The sequence below is a fragment of the Talpa occidentalis genome, unplaced genomic scaffold (genome assembly GCF_014898055.3).
Source record: "Talpa occidentalis isolate TD23 unplaced genomic scaffold, MPIMG_talOcc4v2.1 talOcc4.10, whole genome shotgun sequence".
Lineage (NCBI taxonomy): Eukaryota > Metazoa > Chordata > Mammalia > Eulipotyphla > Talpidae > Talpa > Talpa occidentalis.
The window spans coordinates 10,740,257-10,759,462 of record NW_023600993.1 but is presented as its reverse complement, the minus strand read 5'-3'; the positions used below and the strand labels follow the sequence as shown (position 1 = coordinate 10,759,462).

Here is a 19,206-nt window from a genome sequence, read left to right as displayed (position 1 = left end):
AAAATCTCCAGGGAGATGGCTGAGTAAAAATCTAAAACCTTTTTTCCAAAAATAATTTAGATAGCAAATGTAGTCTATAAAATCGCAAATAATAAAAATTTAATTTGAATTTCTTGAAAACCCCAGTTTTTTAATTAACATTTAATGTTACCTTTCAAGTACTTATTTTTTCAGTTTATATTATGGTACTACTAAAATTGAGTTTTTAGTTATTGCCAACAAATGATTCAAATAAAATAACCAACTGTAAGTAAATGTTGTTAGAAAAATTAGTGATTCCCAAGATATATTGGGATGTTATTAAAGGCCATGTTATAAAAGCAAAAGAACACTTCATTTCTTACTGTTTGAAATTGGTAGAGTAGAACATTACTAGTGTTATATTAGGTACAAAGTAATTGTAACAATGCAGATTGTTGAGTTGGAACTTATAAATGAGAGAGGGCTTATGCAGAAATTTTATTGTAATGTATGTATCAAGAATGAATGCTCTTAAAATTTGGAAGTATGGTTTTTGTCTGTATATATATACATTTGTATCTATAATAATTCTAACCTGGTAAGAAGTGAATTTTAGAATATTTTCGGATTCAAGTTGAGGGAGCGTCTTAGTGAATTATTTTATGAAGCCTAGAAAAATTACAGATTACGAGGTACATGTTACTGCTGTATAGCAAAAAATACATAGAACAAAGCCTTATTTAATATCCATTAAATATGCTAGTAAACAAAATGTTAGTAACAAAATGCTAGTAAATCAGTGGGTATGGGCTTTGAAGTGGATAGGAATAAGCATGCTATTCAGTTTTATGTGTCTTCACAAGGAGTCCTTCATGTGTGTCCATCAGCTCTTTGTAATGTGTCTTCAAATGGCAGAGTTTTAACTTGGTGTTAATTAAAAGCCAGATGATGTCACACTCTGCCAAAATACAGTTAGATTGGGGAGGATAGCCCCAAAGTCTGGAGGCAAAGAGTAAAGCTACTACCTTACACCTTTGATTTGGGAGTTGGATTTGGATTGTGTGTTTGATAAATTTCTTTTAATCTGAGAGTTAGAGGTGAGTCTGTAAATGAAAACAAATAAACCTAAGAAACTCTAATATCTTACCCTTGCCTCTTAACATTTACTGTTTCTAGATACTTAAGTCATTTCATGTCACAAATGATGAGAAAGGCTTCTCAGCAACTTGTATTTAACAGTAAAAGTGTGTATCTGTTCTGAAGGTTCATAAATTAGAACATCCTCTTGGAAATAAAAAATAAAAAAAACAAAAAACATTTTGTTCATACTCCCCAGGTTCTGAAAGTGAATGCATTGGGCACTTTAAATTAATATTTTCTCTTCTCCGAGTCCATGGTGCTGGTCAAGTGCAGCAGTTGGCTTTAGAGGTAAAAGAATTTTGTTTTAAAAATCATGTTATCTTTCCTGCCATTACTGTGTATGGTATAAGCCTTGATTTGTCGCCCTCTCAAGCTGAGTGAACGTTTGCATGGTGCTGTGGGTTTTTTTTTTCCTTCATTTTGCCTATGAAGCCAAGTGAATGTGTTTCTAAAATTTGAATTAATATGCTCATTTTGAAGAGCAAACATTGTACAGCAGTTTCCATCTGCTCATGGCAGTGTGCGGTAGAACTTGGGATGGGTTGTACTCTGTCACGTAGTGTGGGTTAAGGAATAGGTTTTTTTTGGAAAGCTTAGAATCTGCAGATAAAACAGTAGGAGAAGACAGGCTTCCCTGATGTTTCATTGTCCTCACACAGAGAGACTTGTTGAGCCCAGGCTTGTGATCTAGAGGGAAGACCCTGCCTGCTCCCCCTCCGGTGGTGCTTTTCCTTCCTGTAGGTCTAGAACAATAGCACCTTTTCAGCGAGGGTTACAGTGACTGGAGCATGATGCTATTGCAGAAGCTACCTAGGAAAGCCAGCTGCCCAGCAGGCCAGGAGAAGTGGGGGCCCTTCTTCCAGGGGAATGAAACTGCTCAGCCCTGGGAAGCTGTTTGGATGCAGCCCTTTCTTCTGGCAGAAGCAGGAAGTCTCCGATCACAGGTGGCTCAATGCCAGACAGCTCAGAGGGGGCACCCAGGAGCTTATTTTCAGATGATCCTACTTGTAACACAATTTATTTGAAAGAATAACAAGTTGTGAATGGTGTGTGAATGATTTGTATGATGTTTTTAGATTGCATTTTGTTTTAAAAGACATTTTTAATAGAATAATACAAGTCAAAAATGTCAAAAATCTTAAGCAAATTCTTTTTGTTAAGGGTCATGCTTCTCTACTTAAAGCCTTTAAGTACCTTGTAACTTTTTAAATAAACATTAAATCTTGGATACATTGCTTTGAAATGGTTCAAGTTAAAAATGACATTGATCTTTTTATATGGACTACAGAATTTAGACTTGAGAGGTCATATTTGAAAGAATAGCATGTTTACTTTGTTATAATGGAAAGATAGACCCATTTTGTTGTGCTGGTTGCTGGAGATATCCCCACTCTCCCTCCAAATGCAAAAAAAGAGTCCCAGTAGTGAGGATAGTTACCTCCCTGCCACTCCCCACCCGAATCTGGTTGGAGAGCACTCTGGTGTACACTCTTGCTGCCCTGTAGTTCTGGAGCATGCGCTGGTGTGCATTTATGGCTGCTTAGAAGATCTTACAAGGCCTATTCAGGATTGTGAATGGGTGCTAAATTATTTGTTAAATAATTACATTTAATTCTTGCCTCTAAATTAATAGGAGGCTATTGTACATAATACATACATGATCATTAACACTTTCTATTATTTCTCAAAAGATCAGAGTAACAAAGCCAGTCTCCTAAAATGACTCTTTGTAAAATTAAATACTTTATCTTCCAAATGTTTTTGTTTTATGATGTCTTAAATTTATTTAGATCCAACTTAAATTGATGTAGGTCTGAAATTATTTCTGAATCTAATTGTCCGGTTGATTAACTTTCAGGTTGTGAATATAGTGACGTCTAACCAAGATTGCGTCAACAATATTGCTGAGTCAGTGGTTTTGTCCAATTTACTGGCTCTTCTACATTCATTGCCATCAAGTACGTATCTCGGCGGATAGAATTGTAGAAGCCACAGCTCAGCCAACCAGAGAGAAGTAGTTTCTCAGATGATACAGAACCAGGCCTCTGCTGACATGTTTGCATTATTTTGATTTTGTTTAAGTGGTATTCTTTATGCCAGATTTGCTTTCCTAATTACGTTTTACATAGATTAATAAAATTCTTTTGCATTTCTTTTATCAAAATTTTAAAGTTGGAGCAAGAGAGCTTCAAAAGCAAAGGAAAATAACCTAGGATTTTCAATTTGTTGGAAATAATCTCCACATAAGTAGTTGAGATTGGTATAATATTCCATGGTTTATTAAAAACATAATTGGTCTTGGATGATAGAAAATTAGCCTAAGATAGAAATTAATGTGTGTAGCTTTTAGTTATTGTTATTGGTACCTTAAAGATTTGATGCTGATAAATACTGCTCCCGCCAAGATGAGAGTAATTAAAAAAATTAGCCAACCTGGTTTCTTGAAAACAGCCTGCACTTCTGTAGGTTCCGGGTAAACTGCACGGTTGTCTGGTGTAGTTGTATCCCCCACCTAATTTCTGGCATCCTCCGCTGTCATTGCCAGTTCATTATTCCTTTCCCACCTGTCATTGCCATTTGACTGTAGAAGAGTAAAGTGAAGTAGCCTGGTTTATTTCAGCGACAAGTGGCGAGGGGTACACACTGTGTCAGAAGGATGCTATCCTGTCTTAGGTCGAAACAGTGTCTTACAGCTGCCAATTGCTGCTTGTTCCCCCATGGCAGTGTGGAGTCTGGAGTCAGTCGGACTTCGATACAGAACCCAACCATACACATTAGCTAGTGAAACCATGGCCTGGCTAAGTTAGTCCTTGGCATCTCTTCCATAGCATGGCCGTGATTCTGCCTGTCTGCCGGCCTTACTGAAGACTTACATGTGATGCGGCTAGAGTAGTGCAGCACCCCAAGCGGCACCCCTGGTTCCTACAGTAACATGACATGGTGATGTGTTCCTTGAAATGTCTTTTATTCTGCAGGTCGTCAGCTTGTTCTGGAAACTCTTTATGCTTTAACATCAAGTACAAAAATAATCAAAGAAGCAATGACAAAAGGTAATGTATGGAGTTCTGGCTTATCTGTCACGTTCAGTATTCAGGAAGCTTGTTTGGGACTGTTTAGCACAGTCTGAGAATTAAAGAATGCTTTGGAAGGCTTACCGTTTGGAAAAATCTTTGAGTTGAAATGAGGTTGAAAATAAATTCTACTGATTAGAATAGACATACTCTTTCTGTTTAAACCCCCAATTCTTTTTTTCCTTTATAGGAGCTTTGATTTATTTGCTGGATATGTTCTGCAATTCGACACATCCACAAGTTCGAGCCCAAACAGCAGAACTTTTTGCTAAAATGACAGCCGATAAACTAATAGGCCCAAAGGTGAGCACAAGATTATTAAAGCTCTGTTACTTTTGATACTTTTGAATTTTACCAAAGTCTGGGATGGTGAAGTTAAGAAAATGACCTGGTGTGAAAGTTGGAAAATTTACATACCTGATATTGTTCCTTTACATTGCGGGTCTGAGAAAATTGCCATCAGAGAAGCCTCCCCTGGAATCGATAAGTCTTAAGAGAATGTTTGATTATGAGGATGAATTGTTCATCTCCTTGAAGAAAGAGCAGTGCGAGGATCAGCCTGTGGAAGTAGCTAGTTAAGGAGCTGGCGCCATGTCCTTCTGCACTCAGTGTCCAGTTAGTAAGACACATCTCCGGCAGGGAGGGGAGGGAGTCTTTACATGCATGAGTGAGCAGCACCTCTGCTTCCCAGTTCTGCCTTTTCATTCCTGGATCTGGAGATGACCAGACGGTCTTGGCACATGGTCCAGTTTGTAGAGCGGGAACTTGTTAAAACAAAATCTCTAAGTAGAATTCCATCCAGACACAAGTGTAATCAAAGCCCACTTTGTTACTGGTTAGCATCACAGGAATAGTGCCCACCTAAGCATCATCTGTCAGTCCGCACTCCGCACCTCAGACACATCTGGAGGTACCATGAAATAAGGATCCTGAACCTCCCCCTGCTGCCTGCCCCCGCTACATCCAGAGTCTGATTTTACGTTAGTGACACAAGTGAGATTCAGTTGGTTTTTGTTTTGTTCTTGCCTGATCTCACCATCTAGGCATTGAGAATCTGTCAGAGGACCTGAAATTGTTTTACTTTGGGAATAAGGTTAACATCTTATCAGCAGGGTTGATGAGAGATTAGATTTAGATACCTAGAGAAAGGGTCCACAGAAGTATGAATATTGACATTTAATATTGAGATTTCTTAAAATTAGAGTTGGGTAGTACATAATTGTAATATCTAATAGCTCAGTGTTTTAAAAAAATTTTTAGATGTTTAAAATATATACTGGAATTAACTATGAACCCGTCACTAATTTTTTGACCTTTGAAACACATGAGGGACAAATTTTATCATGGTGAATATATTTACACTTAAATTTTCTGTATAGGAAAAATACAAGTATCAGCTCCTTAACTGAATGATTTGCAGCAAGAGATTCTAGAACTGGGGTCAGTAAACTTTTTTCTCTTTTTGATAACAAGCTTTATTGAATTATAATTGACATACCATGCAACTCACACCTATAAAGTGTACAATTCAGTGAGTTGATTATATTCACTGATTGGACTGTCTTAATCAATTTTAGAACATTTGCATCAATCCACGGGAAATAAAAAATCCCACTCCCTTTAGCAGTCCCTTTCCATTCCTCTTGTTCCAACACCTAGCCCCCAGCACCCGCTACTTTCTGTCTATAGGTTTGCTTGTCTTATTTCATGTAAACAGAGCCATACAGTGTATGGTCTCTGGTGACGGACTTCCCTCGTGTGGGGTAATGTTTTTGAGATTCATCCATGTTGTAGCAAATGTCAACACTTCATTTTTTTTTTTTTTATTACCAAATATTTCATTGTTTAAATCCATCACATTTTGTTTTTCCATTTATCAATGGATAGAATGTGGATTATTTCTACTTTCTGGCTATTCTAACTAATGCCGCCATCAACATTTGTCAACAATTTTTATATGGACATGTCTTTTTGTTTCTCTGAGAATGGAATTTCTGAATGATAGGTTAACAGTGTTTAGCCTTTTGAGGATTTGTCAGGCTGTTTTCCAAAGTGACTGCTGCACCATTTTACATTCCCACCACAGCGTGTGAGGGCTCATATTGCTCTGCATCTTCTCTAGTACTTGCCCATTTGTGCATCTTGCTTAGAGAAATGTCTCTTCACAACCTTGCTCATTTTTTAATCGATTTGTCTTTTTACTATTGAGTTGTGATCGTTCTTATATTCTGGATACCAGTTGCTTATCAGATACATGATATACAAATATTTTCTCCCATTCTGTGCATGTCTTACCACTTTTTTGATGCCTCTTGACGCACTAAAGTGTTTAATTTGGGTGAAGGCCATTCTGTCTTTTCTGTTATTGTTGTAACTTGTATTTTTGATATCTCATCTAAGAAACCATTGCCAATTTTTTTTCAAGGGTTATGAATACTCACCTGCTTAGATTTACTCCTGTTATGTCTTACAGTTTTAACTCTTGTATCTGTGTCTTAAATCTAGTTGTGTTAATTGTTGTACACAGTGTGAGGTAGGGGTGGGGCTGCTATAACTCTTTAAGGGCCATGGAGTATTTTATACTTTGGTCCATGTGGTGTGTGCTACTTTTAACAGCAGAGCAGCCGGGCACTAGGTGCACGAAGGAATGGGCGAGGCTACATCCCAGTAAAACTGTCTGTACACAACTAAGTGGCAGGCCATATCGGCCCCTAGTTTTCAAACCCCTTTACTAGAACAACTGGGTATAATCTGACCATAACGTAAAGGCTTGTGCATTTTCTAATTTTTTTGACTTAAATGTTTAGTAGTATACACACTAATGAGTGATCACGTCCTCTTTGAATTTTGTCCTGATCAAGAATAGTGAAAACTTCCGAGTCTCTGGATGTTCTCTGTCATGTAACTAAAATTGTTTCCATTAGTTCATCCAATGTTGGAAAATTCAGAGCTAAATTTGTGGTACATCACTGGCAACTGTATGGAGCTTTTGATGTTTTTTGGACACTGACTTCTTATTAGTATAGTCTCCATTCATTCAAGCGAGTTTCTGAGCATCTGCTGTGTGCCAGGGGCTAAGCAGGCCAGGCCCAGGAGTGTTTCCATTAAGGTGAGATTTGAGCAGAGACTTGAATGACACTAGGAGAGATAACCATGTGAGGACCTGAGGAGGTCTTACCCTTTATTGTCCTTTCATCATTAAGCCCACGGTAATTTTTGGTATGTATGAGTGTGTTGGGTGTATTTTTTGGGCTGCTTTTTAAAATCCCTTTTGGAAAATAGCACGGTATAATTTTAAACAACACATCAGAAAAAGGGGGGACTGCACTAAAATGTACTTGGAAGACACAAAGGAGCCTAAGAAAAATGTGTGGGGGATGTGGCCCCCATGGCCTGGGGAGAGTGGGATAGGCCAGCTCAGGGCATCTGGGAAGGGGGCCTGGCATGTGCAGAGTGTGCTCTGGGGTCTTTACACACCAGTGAGAAAGAACTTGTTAAAGTTTCTTAAATTTGAGACCGAGGGAAGTGCAACCGGATGGGTAAGTAGGAGCAGGCTGTGATGAGTCTTGCTAAAGTTACCTCTGCATGAACCAAGGCTTACCTGTCCTCCACGCCAGAACTTGCGGACAATGGCGAGGGCCCGTGTCAGCCAAACCCAAGTTACGGTGGATTCCTTGGTAGGGAAGTGTAAGCCACAGACTGGGATGTTCCCAGTGGGTCTTCATCTTTTCTTAAACCCCCTCGCCTAGGTTCGAATCACATTGATGAAATTCCTCCCGAGCGTGTTCATGGACGCCATGAGAGACAACCCCGAAGCCGCTGTCCACATTTTTGAAGGGACTCACGAAAATCCTGAGTTAATCTGGAATGACAGTTCCCGAGACAAAGTGTCCACAACGGTCAGAGAAATGATGCTTGAGTAAGTAGCTGCGGCACAAGGTGGCCTTCCGGGAGCAGCCCTTTTTCTCCCTGACTCCTGCCTCGGAGACTTAGTCCAGAGGCTCGTGACAGGGTATGTTGTGACTGAGGTTTGATATTTCCCCCTCTCCTTTTTCTGTTTTTCCAAGGCACTTTAAAAATCAGCGAGACAACCCCGATATAAACTGGAAGGTAAAATACGCTTTTATTTATTTTAATACAACAGAAATTTATGTTGTCACAATTCTGGAAACCAGAAATCTAAAAGCAAGATGTTGGCAGGGTTGATTTGTTCTAAGGCTAAGGAATTTTACTTTAGTTTTTGTTGACATTTTAAAAAAAATTCCTGCCCATTTTAGTGGCAGCCTACTAGGTACTTTGCATTACGACACGTGGGTGTCCCCCAGAAAATTAAGGGTTTAAACACAAAGGTAAGACCTTTGCTTTTGAAGTGACTATAATCCAGTCAACTTTTCTGAACTTTATTAAGAGAAAATAAAAGTGATTATAATTTGATTATATTAATGACAGAGTAATTTCATTAACATTTCTTTAACAGGATTTGCTTTCTTGCTTCATGTTCTACTCATGGTTACTAAGTGACCTGACTGCTATCATTCTCTATTTAAAGTTGCCTGAAGATTTTGCTGTGGTGTTTGGAGAAGCAGAAGGTGAACTTGCTGTTGGCGGCGTTTTCTTGAGAATCTTCATTGCACAGCCAGCTTGGGTTCTGAGGAAGCCTAGAGAGTTTCTTATTGCACTGCTGGAAAGATTGACTGAGCTCCTGGAGAAGAACAATCCACATGTAAGCTTCAGCCATCTGCTAAAGGGTTTGCTCACTATCCTGTTAAAGTGCCACCCTCACTCTCCATGCATTCAGAACTGCCTCTCTCATGGAGCAGCCACAGTTAAATTCAGATATCACATGCTTTTTTTTTTTTTTTTTTGTATTTTCAAAGTGAAACAATTTAGTAAAATGGTTCTTTCTGGGCCAGAGTTGGAAGTTTCTATATTGAGTGGGTACTCTGCAATATTTATAGAAGTGCTAACCGAATTCCAGTGATTGTATAATTTTAAGGAGAAACCTGAATGTTAATTGTTCCCTGCAAGGGTGTTCTGCTAGGGTGTTCTTTACTCAGTTTTCCATATATGGCAGGGTTGATCCTGCATGATTGGCAGAGGGAACCCTGTGCCCTTGCTTAAAGCCAAATGCTACTGGGAAAGCAGGAGTGAGAGAAAGTTGTGTTGGTCTTGGTTTGGTGAGTCAGAAATCCTCATGGTATATAATCCCCTTAGGTTGAAAATAATTAAGGTGTGTGGCTGTTGTTGAATCAGACAGGCTGGCTGTAGAGCAAGACAACCAGGAACCCACACTGTGCCATAGATGTTCCCGGGCCCCTGCTCCAACTTGGCGCCACCTCGTGACTGCCTTAGCTGTCTCGCTCATGGCGTGATTGCAGAGGTTTTTAGTGAGCTCTGAAATAGTTAACATAATGTCTGACACCTGTTAAGTACTTAGAAATTATCAGTTACTATCATTAGCTTAAGAAAACTTAAAAACATCTAGCATACTATTTTTTTTTTTTTATCTATTTCCATAGACATGTTTTCTCTTTACTAGGATTCTTACCTCAAACATAGTTTGCTTAAAAAATTTAATCCTAAAAAGCCACATACTTAGAAAGGGAAAAACATAACATTTTCTCCTGGATCATTTTGGGCACACCCCAGTTCCCAGGTTCATTTACGATCCATGTAGCCTGGAGACATGTGTCTGGGCCTAGTGGTGTGTGTGGTTGCTGCAGTCAGGTCCCCGATAGCGGTGCATCGTGGTAGCCAGAGGTGTTAAAGAGCAGGATTTTTAAGAGACCTGGGAAATTTACCGATGTTCTCAAACAGCAACATTTCTGTAGCTTGGACTGAAAATTCCTTGTGTTAGTTTTTGGGAAATGAGATGGGACCTGGCCCGGTGCAGGGCTGCTGGGGTTAAGATACCACATTGTTCAAGTCCTTTGAATGCATGCCTTTTTTCAAGATAGGGAAGTTTGTTCTCTCAGGATTTGTAAAGCAGTTCTGAGTATCAGCGCCTAGAGCTTGTGAATCCCTAGTTGGAACATGGAATAATTGCCAAGGATGTCGAGGACCTTAGCAGTATTTATAGCTTACTTGCCCATTGGTTTCACACGCCCCAGGGAGAAACTCTGGAAACGCTAACGATGGCAGCAGTGTGTCTCTTCAGCGCGCAGCCACAGCTGGCCGATCAGGTCCCACCGTTGGGCCACCTGCCCAAGGTCATCCAGGCGATGAATCACAGGAACAACGCCGTCCCCAAGAGCGCCGTTCGGCTCATCCACGCCCTGTCTGAAAACGAGGTATTGCGGCATCCCATCAGTAGTTTATGACTCTGGCAGCTAGTGCACCCTCTTCCTGCCTAGCACACGGTGCACTGGAAATCCCCTTGCTACCGTGCGTGCGTCTCTGTGGATGTGCCCCATGGTGCTGTGACCTTTAACCTGTTTAATGATGTGATTTCACTCGGTTTATTATTGACCTGGATGTAGGTTTTCATAGATTTTATTACTGTGGTGTGTACTGTGCTATGCAAGTGAGCGCAACTCTACAAGTAACCGTCTCTTTCTGGGCCCTTAGCTGTGTGTTCGAGCCATGGCATCTTTAGAGACCATTGGCCCGCTGATGAACGGAATGAAAAAGCGACCAGATACTGTTGGTCTCGCCTGTGAAGCCATTAATCGAATGTTTCAGAAGGAGCAGAGTGAATTAGTAGCACAAGTAAGTGACTCTCCAGACCCCGCACTACTTGGGGAAAGCCCGCACACCAGACAAGCAGGTGCTCACTGACTCGGGGCTGATTGCTTTCCCTGGCTTAAGTTAGGTAGGAAGGAGCTTGTGGGTGTGTGCGTGCACGATTTCATACTCTGTGTGCACACACATCCTGAAAGTGACGTATACACACAGGGCAGGGGGCACCAGCTGCCAAAAATCTTACCAACTTCAGAATACTCATGTGATGTTTAAATTTTAAATGCTAATCATCTATTTAGCTTATATCCTAGGTTTCTTTATAAGAGTTGCTTTGTCCCCTTTGGAAGATTCTTATCTCTTAAGTCATGCTTAAGAAACATGCCGAGATTTTTATTGTCCTTTTCAAAGAGACAGACGAACCACCTAATGAAGAGGGGACTTGGTGGGCACCGGTAGAAAGAACACAGACTTAAAGGAAAAAGCTTTGCGAGCGTGGTCTTTTTAAATTACAAATCTTAAATGTAACTGGGTCACTTCTCATCTTTAAAACCCTTCAGGGTTTAGCATCACCTGCCAGAGGACCAGGTGGCCTCGGGCACTCTTAGCCCGAATACCAGGCCGTGATTTTTATCGGTGTGTCCCTCCTCTTCTCCCCGCCCCGGCCTTCCACCTCCCTTTAAGCCAGCTCACAGCGCTGGATACAGCTCTCGGGGATCATTGGATGCCCCGAGGGTCACACAGCGGGCTTGGGGGGTGGAATGGGGGAGAGCGCGAGCTGGCACTACCACCTGGTGGCTGGCACTTCACTGTGACCTCAGGCGTGATGCATCCAGCACTGGGGCTCCTCATCTGCACAGGGACGTGGTCCTCACTCCCTCACAGACTGGCTCTGAGAATAGTAGCTGTCAGCAAGAGGGCACTAAATGTTCGTTACTTCCGCTTCTTCCTTTTGGGTTTCAGAGCAGACAGTGAAAGCTGTGTGCCAGAGGAGTGCCTGGCTTCCGTGTGGCAATACAAAGGTTGATGATTTCAGAAAATGTGAAAAAATATTAATATATTCCAGATCCTTTTGCCCACTAATGCGGTGCCATTGGGGGAGGCGGCCCAGTACCATGGCTGAAAGCTCAGGCTGTGACTGTAGATCCAGTTCCAGATGTAGGTCATGGCAGATCGCGGCCTACCTCTGTGACTGAGAATGTGTTTAACCCCTGTGTATTGATTTTCCACTATTAAGATTCTCATTAGATGTTGGGAGGATCAAATAAAATAATCTATGTAGGATATTTAGAACCTTTGATGACATGGAATAAAATGTCATTAAATAAGAATATCTTCCTTAGATATGAGAAAAACTATCTGGCATTAAAAATTTTTTAAAAGGAGGTCCTTTTCCAGACATGGTCCTGGGGTTGAAATGGTTTCTTTAGTGGCTGGCTTATTGTTTCCCCCATGTAACATACACATACACTTATACTCTCTTCTAGGCCCTGAAAGTGGACTTGGTCCCATACCTCTTAAAATTACTCGAAGGCATTGGCCTTGAGAATCTGGACAGCCCAGCAGCCACTAAGGCTCAGATTGTTAAAGCTCTCAAGGCAATGACTCGTAGCCTGCAGCACGGAGAACAGGTGAGTCTGCGCCGAGCGACTGACCATGACACAAGGGGTTCTCGAAGCCGGGGCTCTCGGCCCTGGGTGACCCATCCGTCTCTGCTCAGGTTCTCCTGGCAGGGTGGGCCTGCTGGCTGGACGTGCAGTGGGTCCCAAGCCCCAGGAAGGACTTGCGTGACTGCCTGTTAGCCAGTGAAAAACACAAACTGTGTATTCATCTAGTCAAAAGAATTCTTACTCTGGATAGTGAGAGCATGTTGTACATTTCAGGACGGAAATGGCCAAAATTCTTCCGCATAAAAGAATGTTGACCAACTAGTGCTGGTTAAGATTAGCTTTCAGTTCTGGGATAGTGATGACCACATGTATCAGCCACCCCACAACGCCTTTTAAAAATATACAGAAGCATCATCATAGCTTCATTGTCTCTCTCAGCACTTACAAACTGTCGGCTTCCTGGTATGCAGGTGTTTCCAGTGCGTCACTGCTGACCTATGGCCCATTCTGTAATTTCATTTTTCTCTTGGGTTTTATTCTTTGTGTTGCTTCTGAGAAGTTCCTCGTTCAGTCTCACTATATAGCCCTAGCGACTTAATGGTCTATGTAAATGAAGTGAAATTTACAGAACAAAATCAACCATTTTGAAGTGAACAGTTAACTGGTACTTAGTGCATTAACAGTGCCGCTGCCGCCACGTCTACTTCCAAGACATTTCCATCACCCCAAAAGGAAATCCTGTGCCCATTAAGTAGTAACTTACCATTTCTCCCTCCTCGAGCCCCTTCCAGCCACCACTATTCTGGATATTTCATATGAATGGACTCCTACATACACTGTGTTCAGCCAACTTGTGATCTGAACGCTGAAATGTGAGCGCTGTCCTCTAGGTTGGAATTTCCTAAACTTTTTTTAATCTTGTAACAAACATGTCTCTCATCTCAATCCAATACATGTTCACACATACATCATTAGACTCTCATATGTACACATATGTTACAGAATCATACTCCGGCTTTAACCATCTTTGTTTCCTCAAGCACGCTGGCCACAGCCCATAATATGCACGACTGCTTTAAATGTTAGTTCAAGTTTGCAGCGTCTGCTCCCCAAGCCCGTCGCCGGGATAGTCCGTGAAGGCACACCCCATCCGCCAGCTCTTGCTCGCATAAGATACACTGGACAGGATTGTCCTGCCCAGGTTCCAAGTCGGTAAACTGGGTTCAAATTACAGAGTCCAACTTTAGAGGGAAGTTTGACTTGGGGTCCTGTAGGTCTGTTTAATGGGGTGCGCCTGGCAGTGTTGGCATAGTGTTGATTAATATTAGGTCTCCTTGCTGACCTTTTTTTTTTTTTTTTTAAAGATTTATTTATTTATATAAGCACTGGGTACAGTCAGAAGTGCGGGAGGGTGAGAGTTCACTGCAGGCAGAAGTCCCGAAGTACACTGCTGAGGGGAGCAGCGGGCGGCAGGAGAGGTCTGCGCGCCATGTGGGACCCTCCTCCGGTGGCCGGGGAGCAGCCGGAGATCGAACCGGCACTGCAGAGGCTGCGGGCAGTTTTGCAACCCAGCGCTCAGCCGCTGCGCCACCGGGGAGGCCCTCCTTGCTGACTTTTTTCCTTTTGTCTTGGAGGGTTTTTCTTCTGTAATTGTATCTGCCAATATCCTGTCCTTCATTGGTTTATGTTCAAAGAGTTTGCTTTACTCCCCCAGGTGAATGAAATCCTGTCTCGGTCTTCGGTCTGGAGTGCCTTCAAAGATCAGAAACATGATCTGTTTATTTCTGACTCTCAAACAGCAGGATACCTCACAGGTAAACCGCATCTAATTGGTTACCCTAAAACATGTATCAGAAGCCATTTGGACCTTCCTTCTGCCCTAAGCTGCAGGCAGCATCGAGATGGTTTCCCAGGCTGGGCGCTTCCTGGGCTGGAGGCGCTGGGGTGGGTAGATGGTTTTAGCTGTGGCTGCGTGTGCTCCCTGAGACACAGACTTTGCTCAATTCTGATCACGTTCATGAATGACGGTGTGGAGCAAGGCAGTGTCAAAGTGTTTCTCTTGCACGTGCAGAGGCAGGAGAGGCATGTCCCTGAGGAGCAGCGGTGTCAGGAAGCAGCAGCATCATTCCATTCCTGACAACACAACAGATTCAGTCCAAATATGTATCCTCCTGGGGGGAGTCCTGTTTCCAGTGATTAGTTCGTATTTTACTGTGTATATAAAGCTTGTCCTCTCTTGGGAGGAAGATAGGGCGCCACAAAAGGATGTGACTACTTTGGGGTGCAGGGGTGATACGGTCCTGAAGCTTGGGGCGCTTGGCCCACTCATTGTGTGATTTTAGAATATTCATTTTCATAACAGGCTTCTGTTTAAGAAGGTCATCATGCTGTTCTGTGTATGTGGAAGAGAAATGGTAACTTCTGGTTTAAAAGCGTTTGATTTGAAATGAGCCTTAAGAGTGTTGGTGGCTCTCGGTGTCTGTCTGCACCTGTAGCGGCCTCCTCTTAGCAGAGGCGACACGGGAAAAGTGAGAGAAAAAAATTATTACCCTAGTATTCTCTGTCCAGCATAATTGTCTTCGTAATCCCGAGTGGGAGTGGCAGCACCAAAGCTTATCATGAAGACCGATCTGAATAGCCAAAAACAGGAACATTGGAGAAAGTTCTGCGTTTTAATTTCTGCTTTTAATTTTAGACAGGGTAGTGACAATTGTTTCCTTCACTGTGACAGCTTTACTATTCCCCTGCTAACATCTGTGGGCAGAGCCCTAAGAGTTACCCACAGTACTTTGTCTTCTGGCTGGTCGTGTGCGCGCCTTGGAGCAGTGTCCAAGGGGTTCCCTTTCTAACACCCCTGTCCTGTGGTCTCTGTGGAGAGACAGACCCAGCCATATCTCGCCTTCAAATCTGAGGTAAATCTGTAGATTCTCAGAAGTATGTTCTCAAAGGCACACCAAAAACTTTGCCTCTAAACTCTTTTCCCTAAGTGTACATGCGACCACATTTTTGAGGCATTACATTTATTACTTTGTAGATGAAGATGTTATGATTGGAAAATCTGCTGTATTTTTTTCTAGCTAAGAATAGATTTTTTGAAATTAAGCTTCCTGCAGGAAGGCCGCCTCTTTGTTCTCCCCGGCAGCCAGCTGTCCTGACCCTGCAGAAAGAAGGCTGCAGGTGCCCCTTGGCTGGCCAGCTGTGGGCCACAAGGTCTGTGGAAGAGAGAGGGATCTATCTTTAGAGACCTCAGCTTCCTTTACAAGTCATTTGGTTGGTCTCTCCCCCATTCAGATTCCCTCATTGTGGGGGGAACGGACAGGGGGTGAAGTTTCCTGCCAGTGAGGGGTGAGGAACCGTGGGGCTCGGGAGAGGGAGTGGGGAGAAGGCAGGCAGGGGTTTACCGATTCCTTCACTGCCTTGGCTGCAAGGACAGCAAGTTCCTTACAAGCCAGTCCAGGGGAGGATGGTGTAAGCCAAGTCTCCAGAGGGCCTGGTGTTTCTGGGGCCGGCCCGAAGGCCGGGGCGGGAACGTGCAGGCACCTCCGCGCGGGGTGATGGGAACCAGCTGCGAGCACCCTCGGGCTGCGGTGTTCTTTGGCTGCAGTCTTAGGTGTCTGAGAGGCCTTTGCCGGCAGCCGCTCCGTCCCGTCTGCAAGGACCGGCCGGCGGGGTAAGCGCTGGCGGTGGGATTGGCCGGACTTGCTGCCGCTCGTCCTGTGTGCGCGTTTCCCTTCATGTGTTGTGTGTCTTGTGTTTGGTGAAAGGGCACGTGCGTCTAGTGGCCAGTCCTCCCGTGCGCACGGGCGCGGCGTGTGTGGCTGGCGTGTGGGGCGGACTCTGTACCCACAGCGCCCTCGGTCCTGAGCGCATTCTCACGGCCGCCTTCTCACCAACTTCCAAGCCCGGTGTGAGGACGCGCTGCAGCCGCCCTTCCAACGCGCGCTTTGGGGCGAGTTTGGCAAGTGAGTGGATTTTGGTTAGAAGTTGGGGTGGGATCGAGGAAAGTCAAGTATTAGTTTAAAGTAAGGTGGGGCGGACCCGAAATGTACTGATCATTTTTCTCCCTGCTTGCTGCACAGCGCGCCCGGTCACAGGCTCGCGATTCAGGGTGAGGGGGGCAAGGCCTGGGCAGGGTCACAGGCTGGTGGTGCCCTGCGGCTGCCCTCCTGGCACGTGATCTGCTCTGTCTGCGCTGCAGACAGACTAGCTGCTCCCTGCCCGGGGCCCTTGGGGACGCGCCATTCCTGAGGCCCGAGACAAGCTTTCACTGGGAAGTTCAGGCCCCATCAAGTAATGTCAGCAGGGACGACCCCTGCGTTATCGCGACTAGAAAACCCGTGAAGGGAAGAGAATGAGCAGAGGTGGAGAGGCTTTCCCGGGCTGGCGAGCTGCGTGTTTCTAGGCAGGGAGCAGCGGGGCCCTTCCCGGGCCGCCTGGGGGAGGTGCAGCCCGTCGGCTCCCAGAGTTGGCTCCATTCCCTTCTTCCTCCGACGCCCAAGACCCCAGGAGAGAGCCGCGGGGTCCCTTCACTCTGGGACCCGGCGAGCAACCGGTGAGGCCGAGCATCGTCTCCGCCCCGAGCCCGCCGGCCAGTGCCGTTTGCGGGGTTCTTGTCCTGTTTCCGCAGCCGCGCCTCCCGCTGCCGCGCGCCCTCCTGGCCGGCCCCGGGGAGAGCCGGGGTGTGGGCGGCGTGGCCGAGTCTCCTGACAGGGAGGCGGGGCTGGAATTTGGTTTCTTCTGGACCTTTCTAGACCCATCGTGTCACCACTTAGACTTACCCAGAGGTGCCCGGGCCGCCTCCGTTCCCAGAGCCCGCCCGCCGCGGCGTCTTCCTCGGCTGCGCCCGGCCCTCCCCCCTCCCCCCTCCCCGCGGATGGAAGTTTTCAGTCGCGTCCGGGCAGCACGAGAGCAGGTGCCAGTGCCGGGCGCGCGGCTTCCACTGGGAAACGCCCCGCGGCGGCGGTCGGGAGCTTGTCCGGGGGCCCTGCCCGGCCTCCCCAGCCGCCCTGCCGCTCCCCAAGGCGCCGCGACCGCCTGGCCCGGGGCGGGCGTCGCGGGGCGTCTCCCGCGGGCCCGGAGAGGCGTGATTCCTGCGCCCGGGAGGCCACCCCAGAGGACCCCGAGTCCTGCCCCGTCCCCCGGGCCGGCCCGCCTCCACCGCCCTCCGCGCCCTGCCGGGGCGCCCGGCCACCGCCCTCGCCCTCCTGCTGACGTCTCTTCTCTCCTCAGGTGTGTCTCCTTCCCTTCTCGCGGGCAGCAGCCCCCTCCACCTCCGGGGCGGGCTTTAGACCCGCTCCCCAGGCAGCTTGCTCGCTTCTGTGTAGCTGACAGGTAGAGAACCTTCCGCTCCGTGCTCCGTGCATGCCGCCCCACCGCCGGGGCCCGCGGGGTTCCCGCCCGGGCCGTGGGCGCGGGATTTCGCTCCGGTGTGTCCTGCGCGTTCTCGGGGCGCGGCCGGCTAGAGGCTGGCCCGGGCCGCATGCTCGGGGCAGAGGGTGCCGCGGAGGACGCCCCTCGACGGCCTCCTTGCTCCCCCCGGCAGGCGGCGGCCTCGTTGGGGCGCTGGCCCGTGGGGACGAGCTCGGCCCGCCTGCGTGCCGGTGGGCGCGTTTGCCGGGATTGTCCCGAGTGGGACTTGGGGGGGCGGAGCACAGGCCCCCCCCCCCCGCCGGTCCCCCGCATCCGGCATAGCCGCCCTCCAGCCCCAGGAGCTTCTGAAAGACTAAACTTCTCGGACGTGAGAAGGAAATGACTCCGCCATTCCACGCCGGCCTGACTGCAGCCAGCGTGGTCTTGACGCGCGTCTTAGCTTTGGCGCGGGGTAGAGGCGGCGCCCGGCGCCCACGTGGCGCAGCTGAGCTGGCGCTGGTCGCTCTCCCCGCGCACGGGCCCGCTCACCTGGACGCGTGTTCTCCCCTCGCAGGACCTGGCGTCGCCGGCTACCTGACCGCGGGCACGTCCTCCTCCGTCCTGCCCAGCCTGCCGCCGCCCGTGGACCCCGAGGCCGGCGAGCTCGGCTAGCAGCGGGCGCTCCGGGGACAGTGAGCGCCGGCGCCCGCCACATTCCTGCAGCGACGGTGACGAGAACTCCTACTGCCTTCTCCTGGTTCATGACAGTGTTATTCCTTTTTCTATAAGTATATTTTTATTTAGGAAAAAAAGTCAGTGATGCTACTTGTGTCCCGTGTCCCGCAGGCGCTCGGGAGCGGCCGCCGCGGGTCCTCGAGACGTTCCTTTCCTGCGGTGTGAGCACATGTCCTTCCTTTCCTGTTTACAAGACTGTGAATCAACAAGACAAGACTTCCTAGTTTTTATAATGTGTTTCGTTGTTGTTTTTTTTTTTTTTTTTTTGAGCTAGCGTGCCGTGGGGCTGGGCTGAGTCTCTTGTTCCCAGAAAAGGGGGCTTCCCGCTGCCGCCCCCTCCCGTTAAACACTAGCAGGTTCCGCCGGCCCCTTCACCGGCGCCCTCGCCGCGGTCATCGCCCGGAGCTCACGGCGCGGCGGGGGGTGTCACTGGCTTTACCAAATTGGATGAAAAGGAGCTTGTGCAAAAAATTTTAAAATTTAAAAACAATGTCAAGATGTTATGTAAGAGATGAGTGTAATTGTGAACTGTTCTATACATTATCGAATATATAAAGCTTTCTATATTGAATGTACATTATACAGATCATTCATATGTGTACATAAAATTTTAAAAATAAAGGGAACTGCTTTGTTAATGAGAGACACTTGTTCTTGTCTAA

General features: G+C 46.2%; 1 protein-coding gene across 5 annotated transcripts in view; it reads left to right on the top strand.

Annotated features, from left to right (window-relative positions):
- The window catches only part of DNAJC13 (DnaJ heat shock protein family (Hsp40) member C13), a 100,444-nt gene extending 81,238 nt beyond the window's left edge, over window positions 1–19,206 (top strand). For 2 of the 5 annotated variants that reach the window (XM_037524375.2, XM_054688869.1), the window contains 12 exons: window positions 1,298–1,389; window positions 2,960–3,059; window positions 4,077–4,151; window positions 4,363–4,475; window positions 7,922–8,091; window positions 8,240–8,282; window positions 8,722–8,895; window positions 10,283–10,462; window positions 10,740–10,880; window positions 12,338–12,481; window positions 14,175–14,274; window positions 18,384–19,206. In XM_037524375.2, coding sequence (XP_037380272.1) covers window positions 1,298–1,389; window positions 2,960–3,059; window positions 4,077–4,151; window positions 4,363–4,475; window positions 7,922–8,091; window positions 8,240–8,282; window positions 8,722–8,895; window positions 10,283–10,462; window positions 10,740–10,880; window positions 12,338–12,481; window positions 14,175–14,274; window positions 18,384–18,481 — 1,430 coding nt within the window. In that variant the 3' untranslated portion in view covers window positions 18,482–19,206. Of the gene's footprint in view, window positions 1–1,297; window positions 1,390–2,959; window positions 3,060–4,076; window positions 4,152–4,362; window positions 4,476–7,921; window positions 8,092–8,239; window positions 8,283–8,721; window positions 8,896–10,282; window positions 10,463–10,739; window positions 10,881–12,337; window positions 12,482–14,174; window positions 15,754–17,689; window positions 17,795–18,383 lie in introns of those variants that run through there. The other 3 variants (XM_037524368.2, XM_054688835.1, XM_054688920.1) reach the window with 2 other exon arrangements.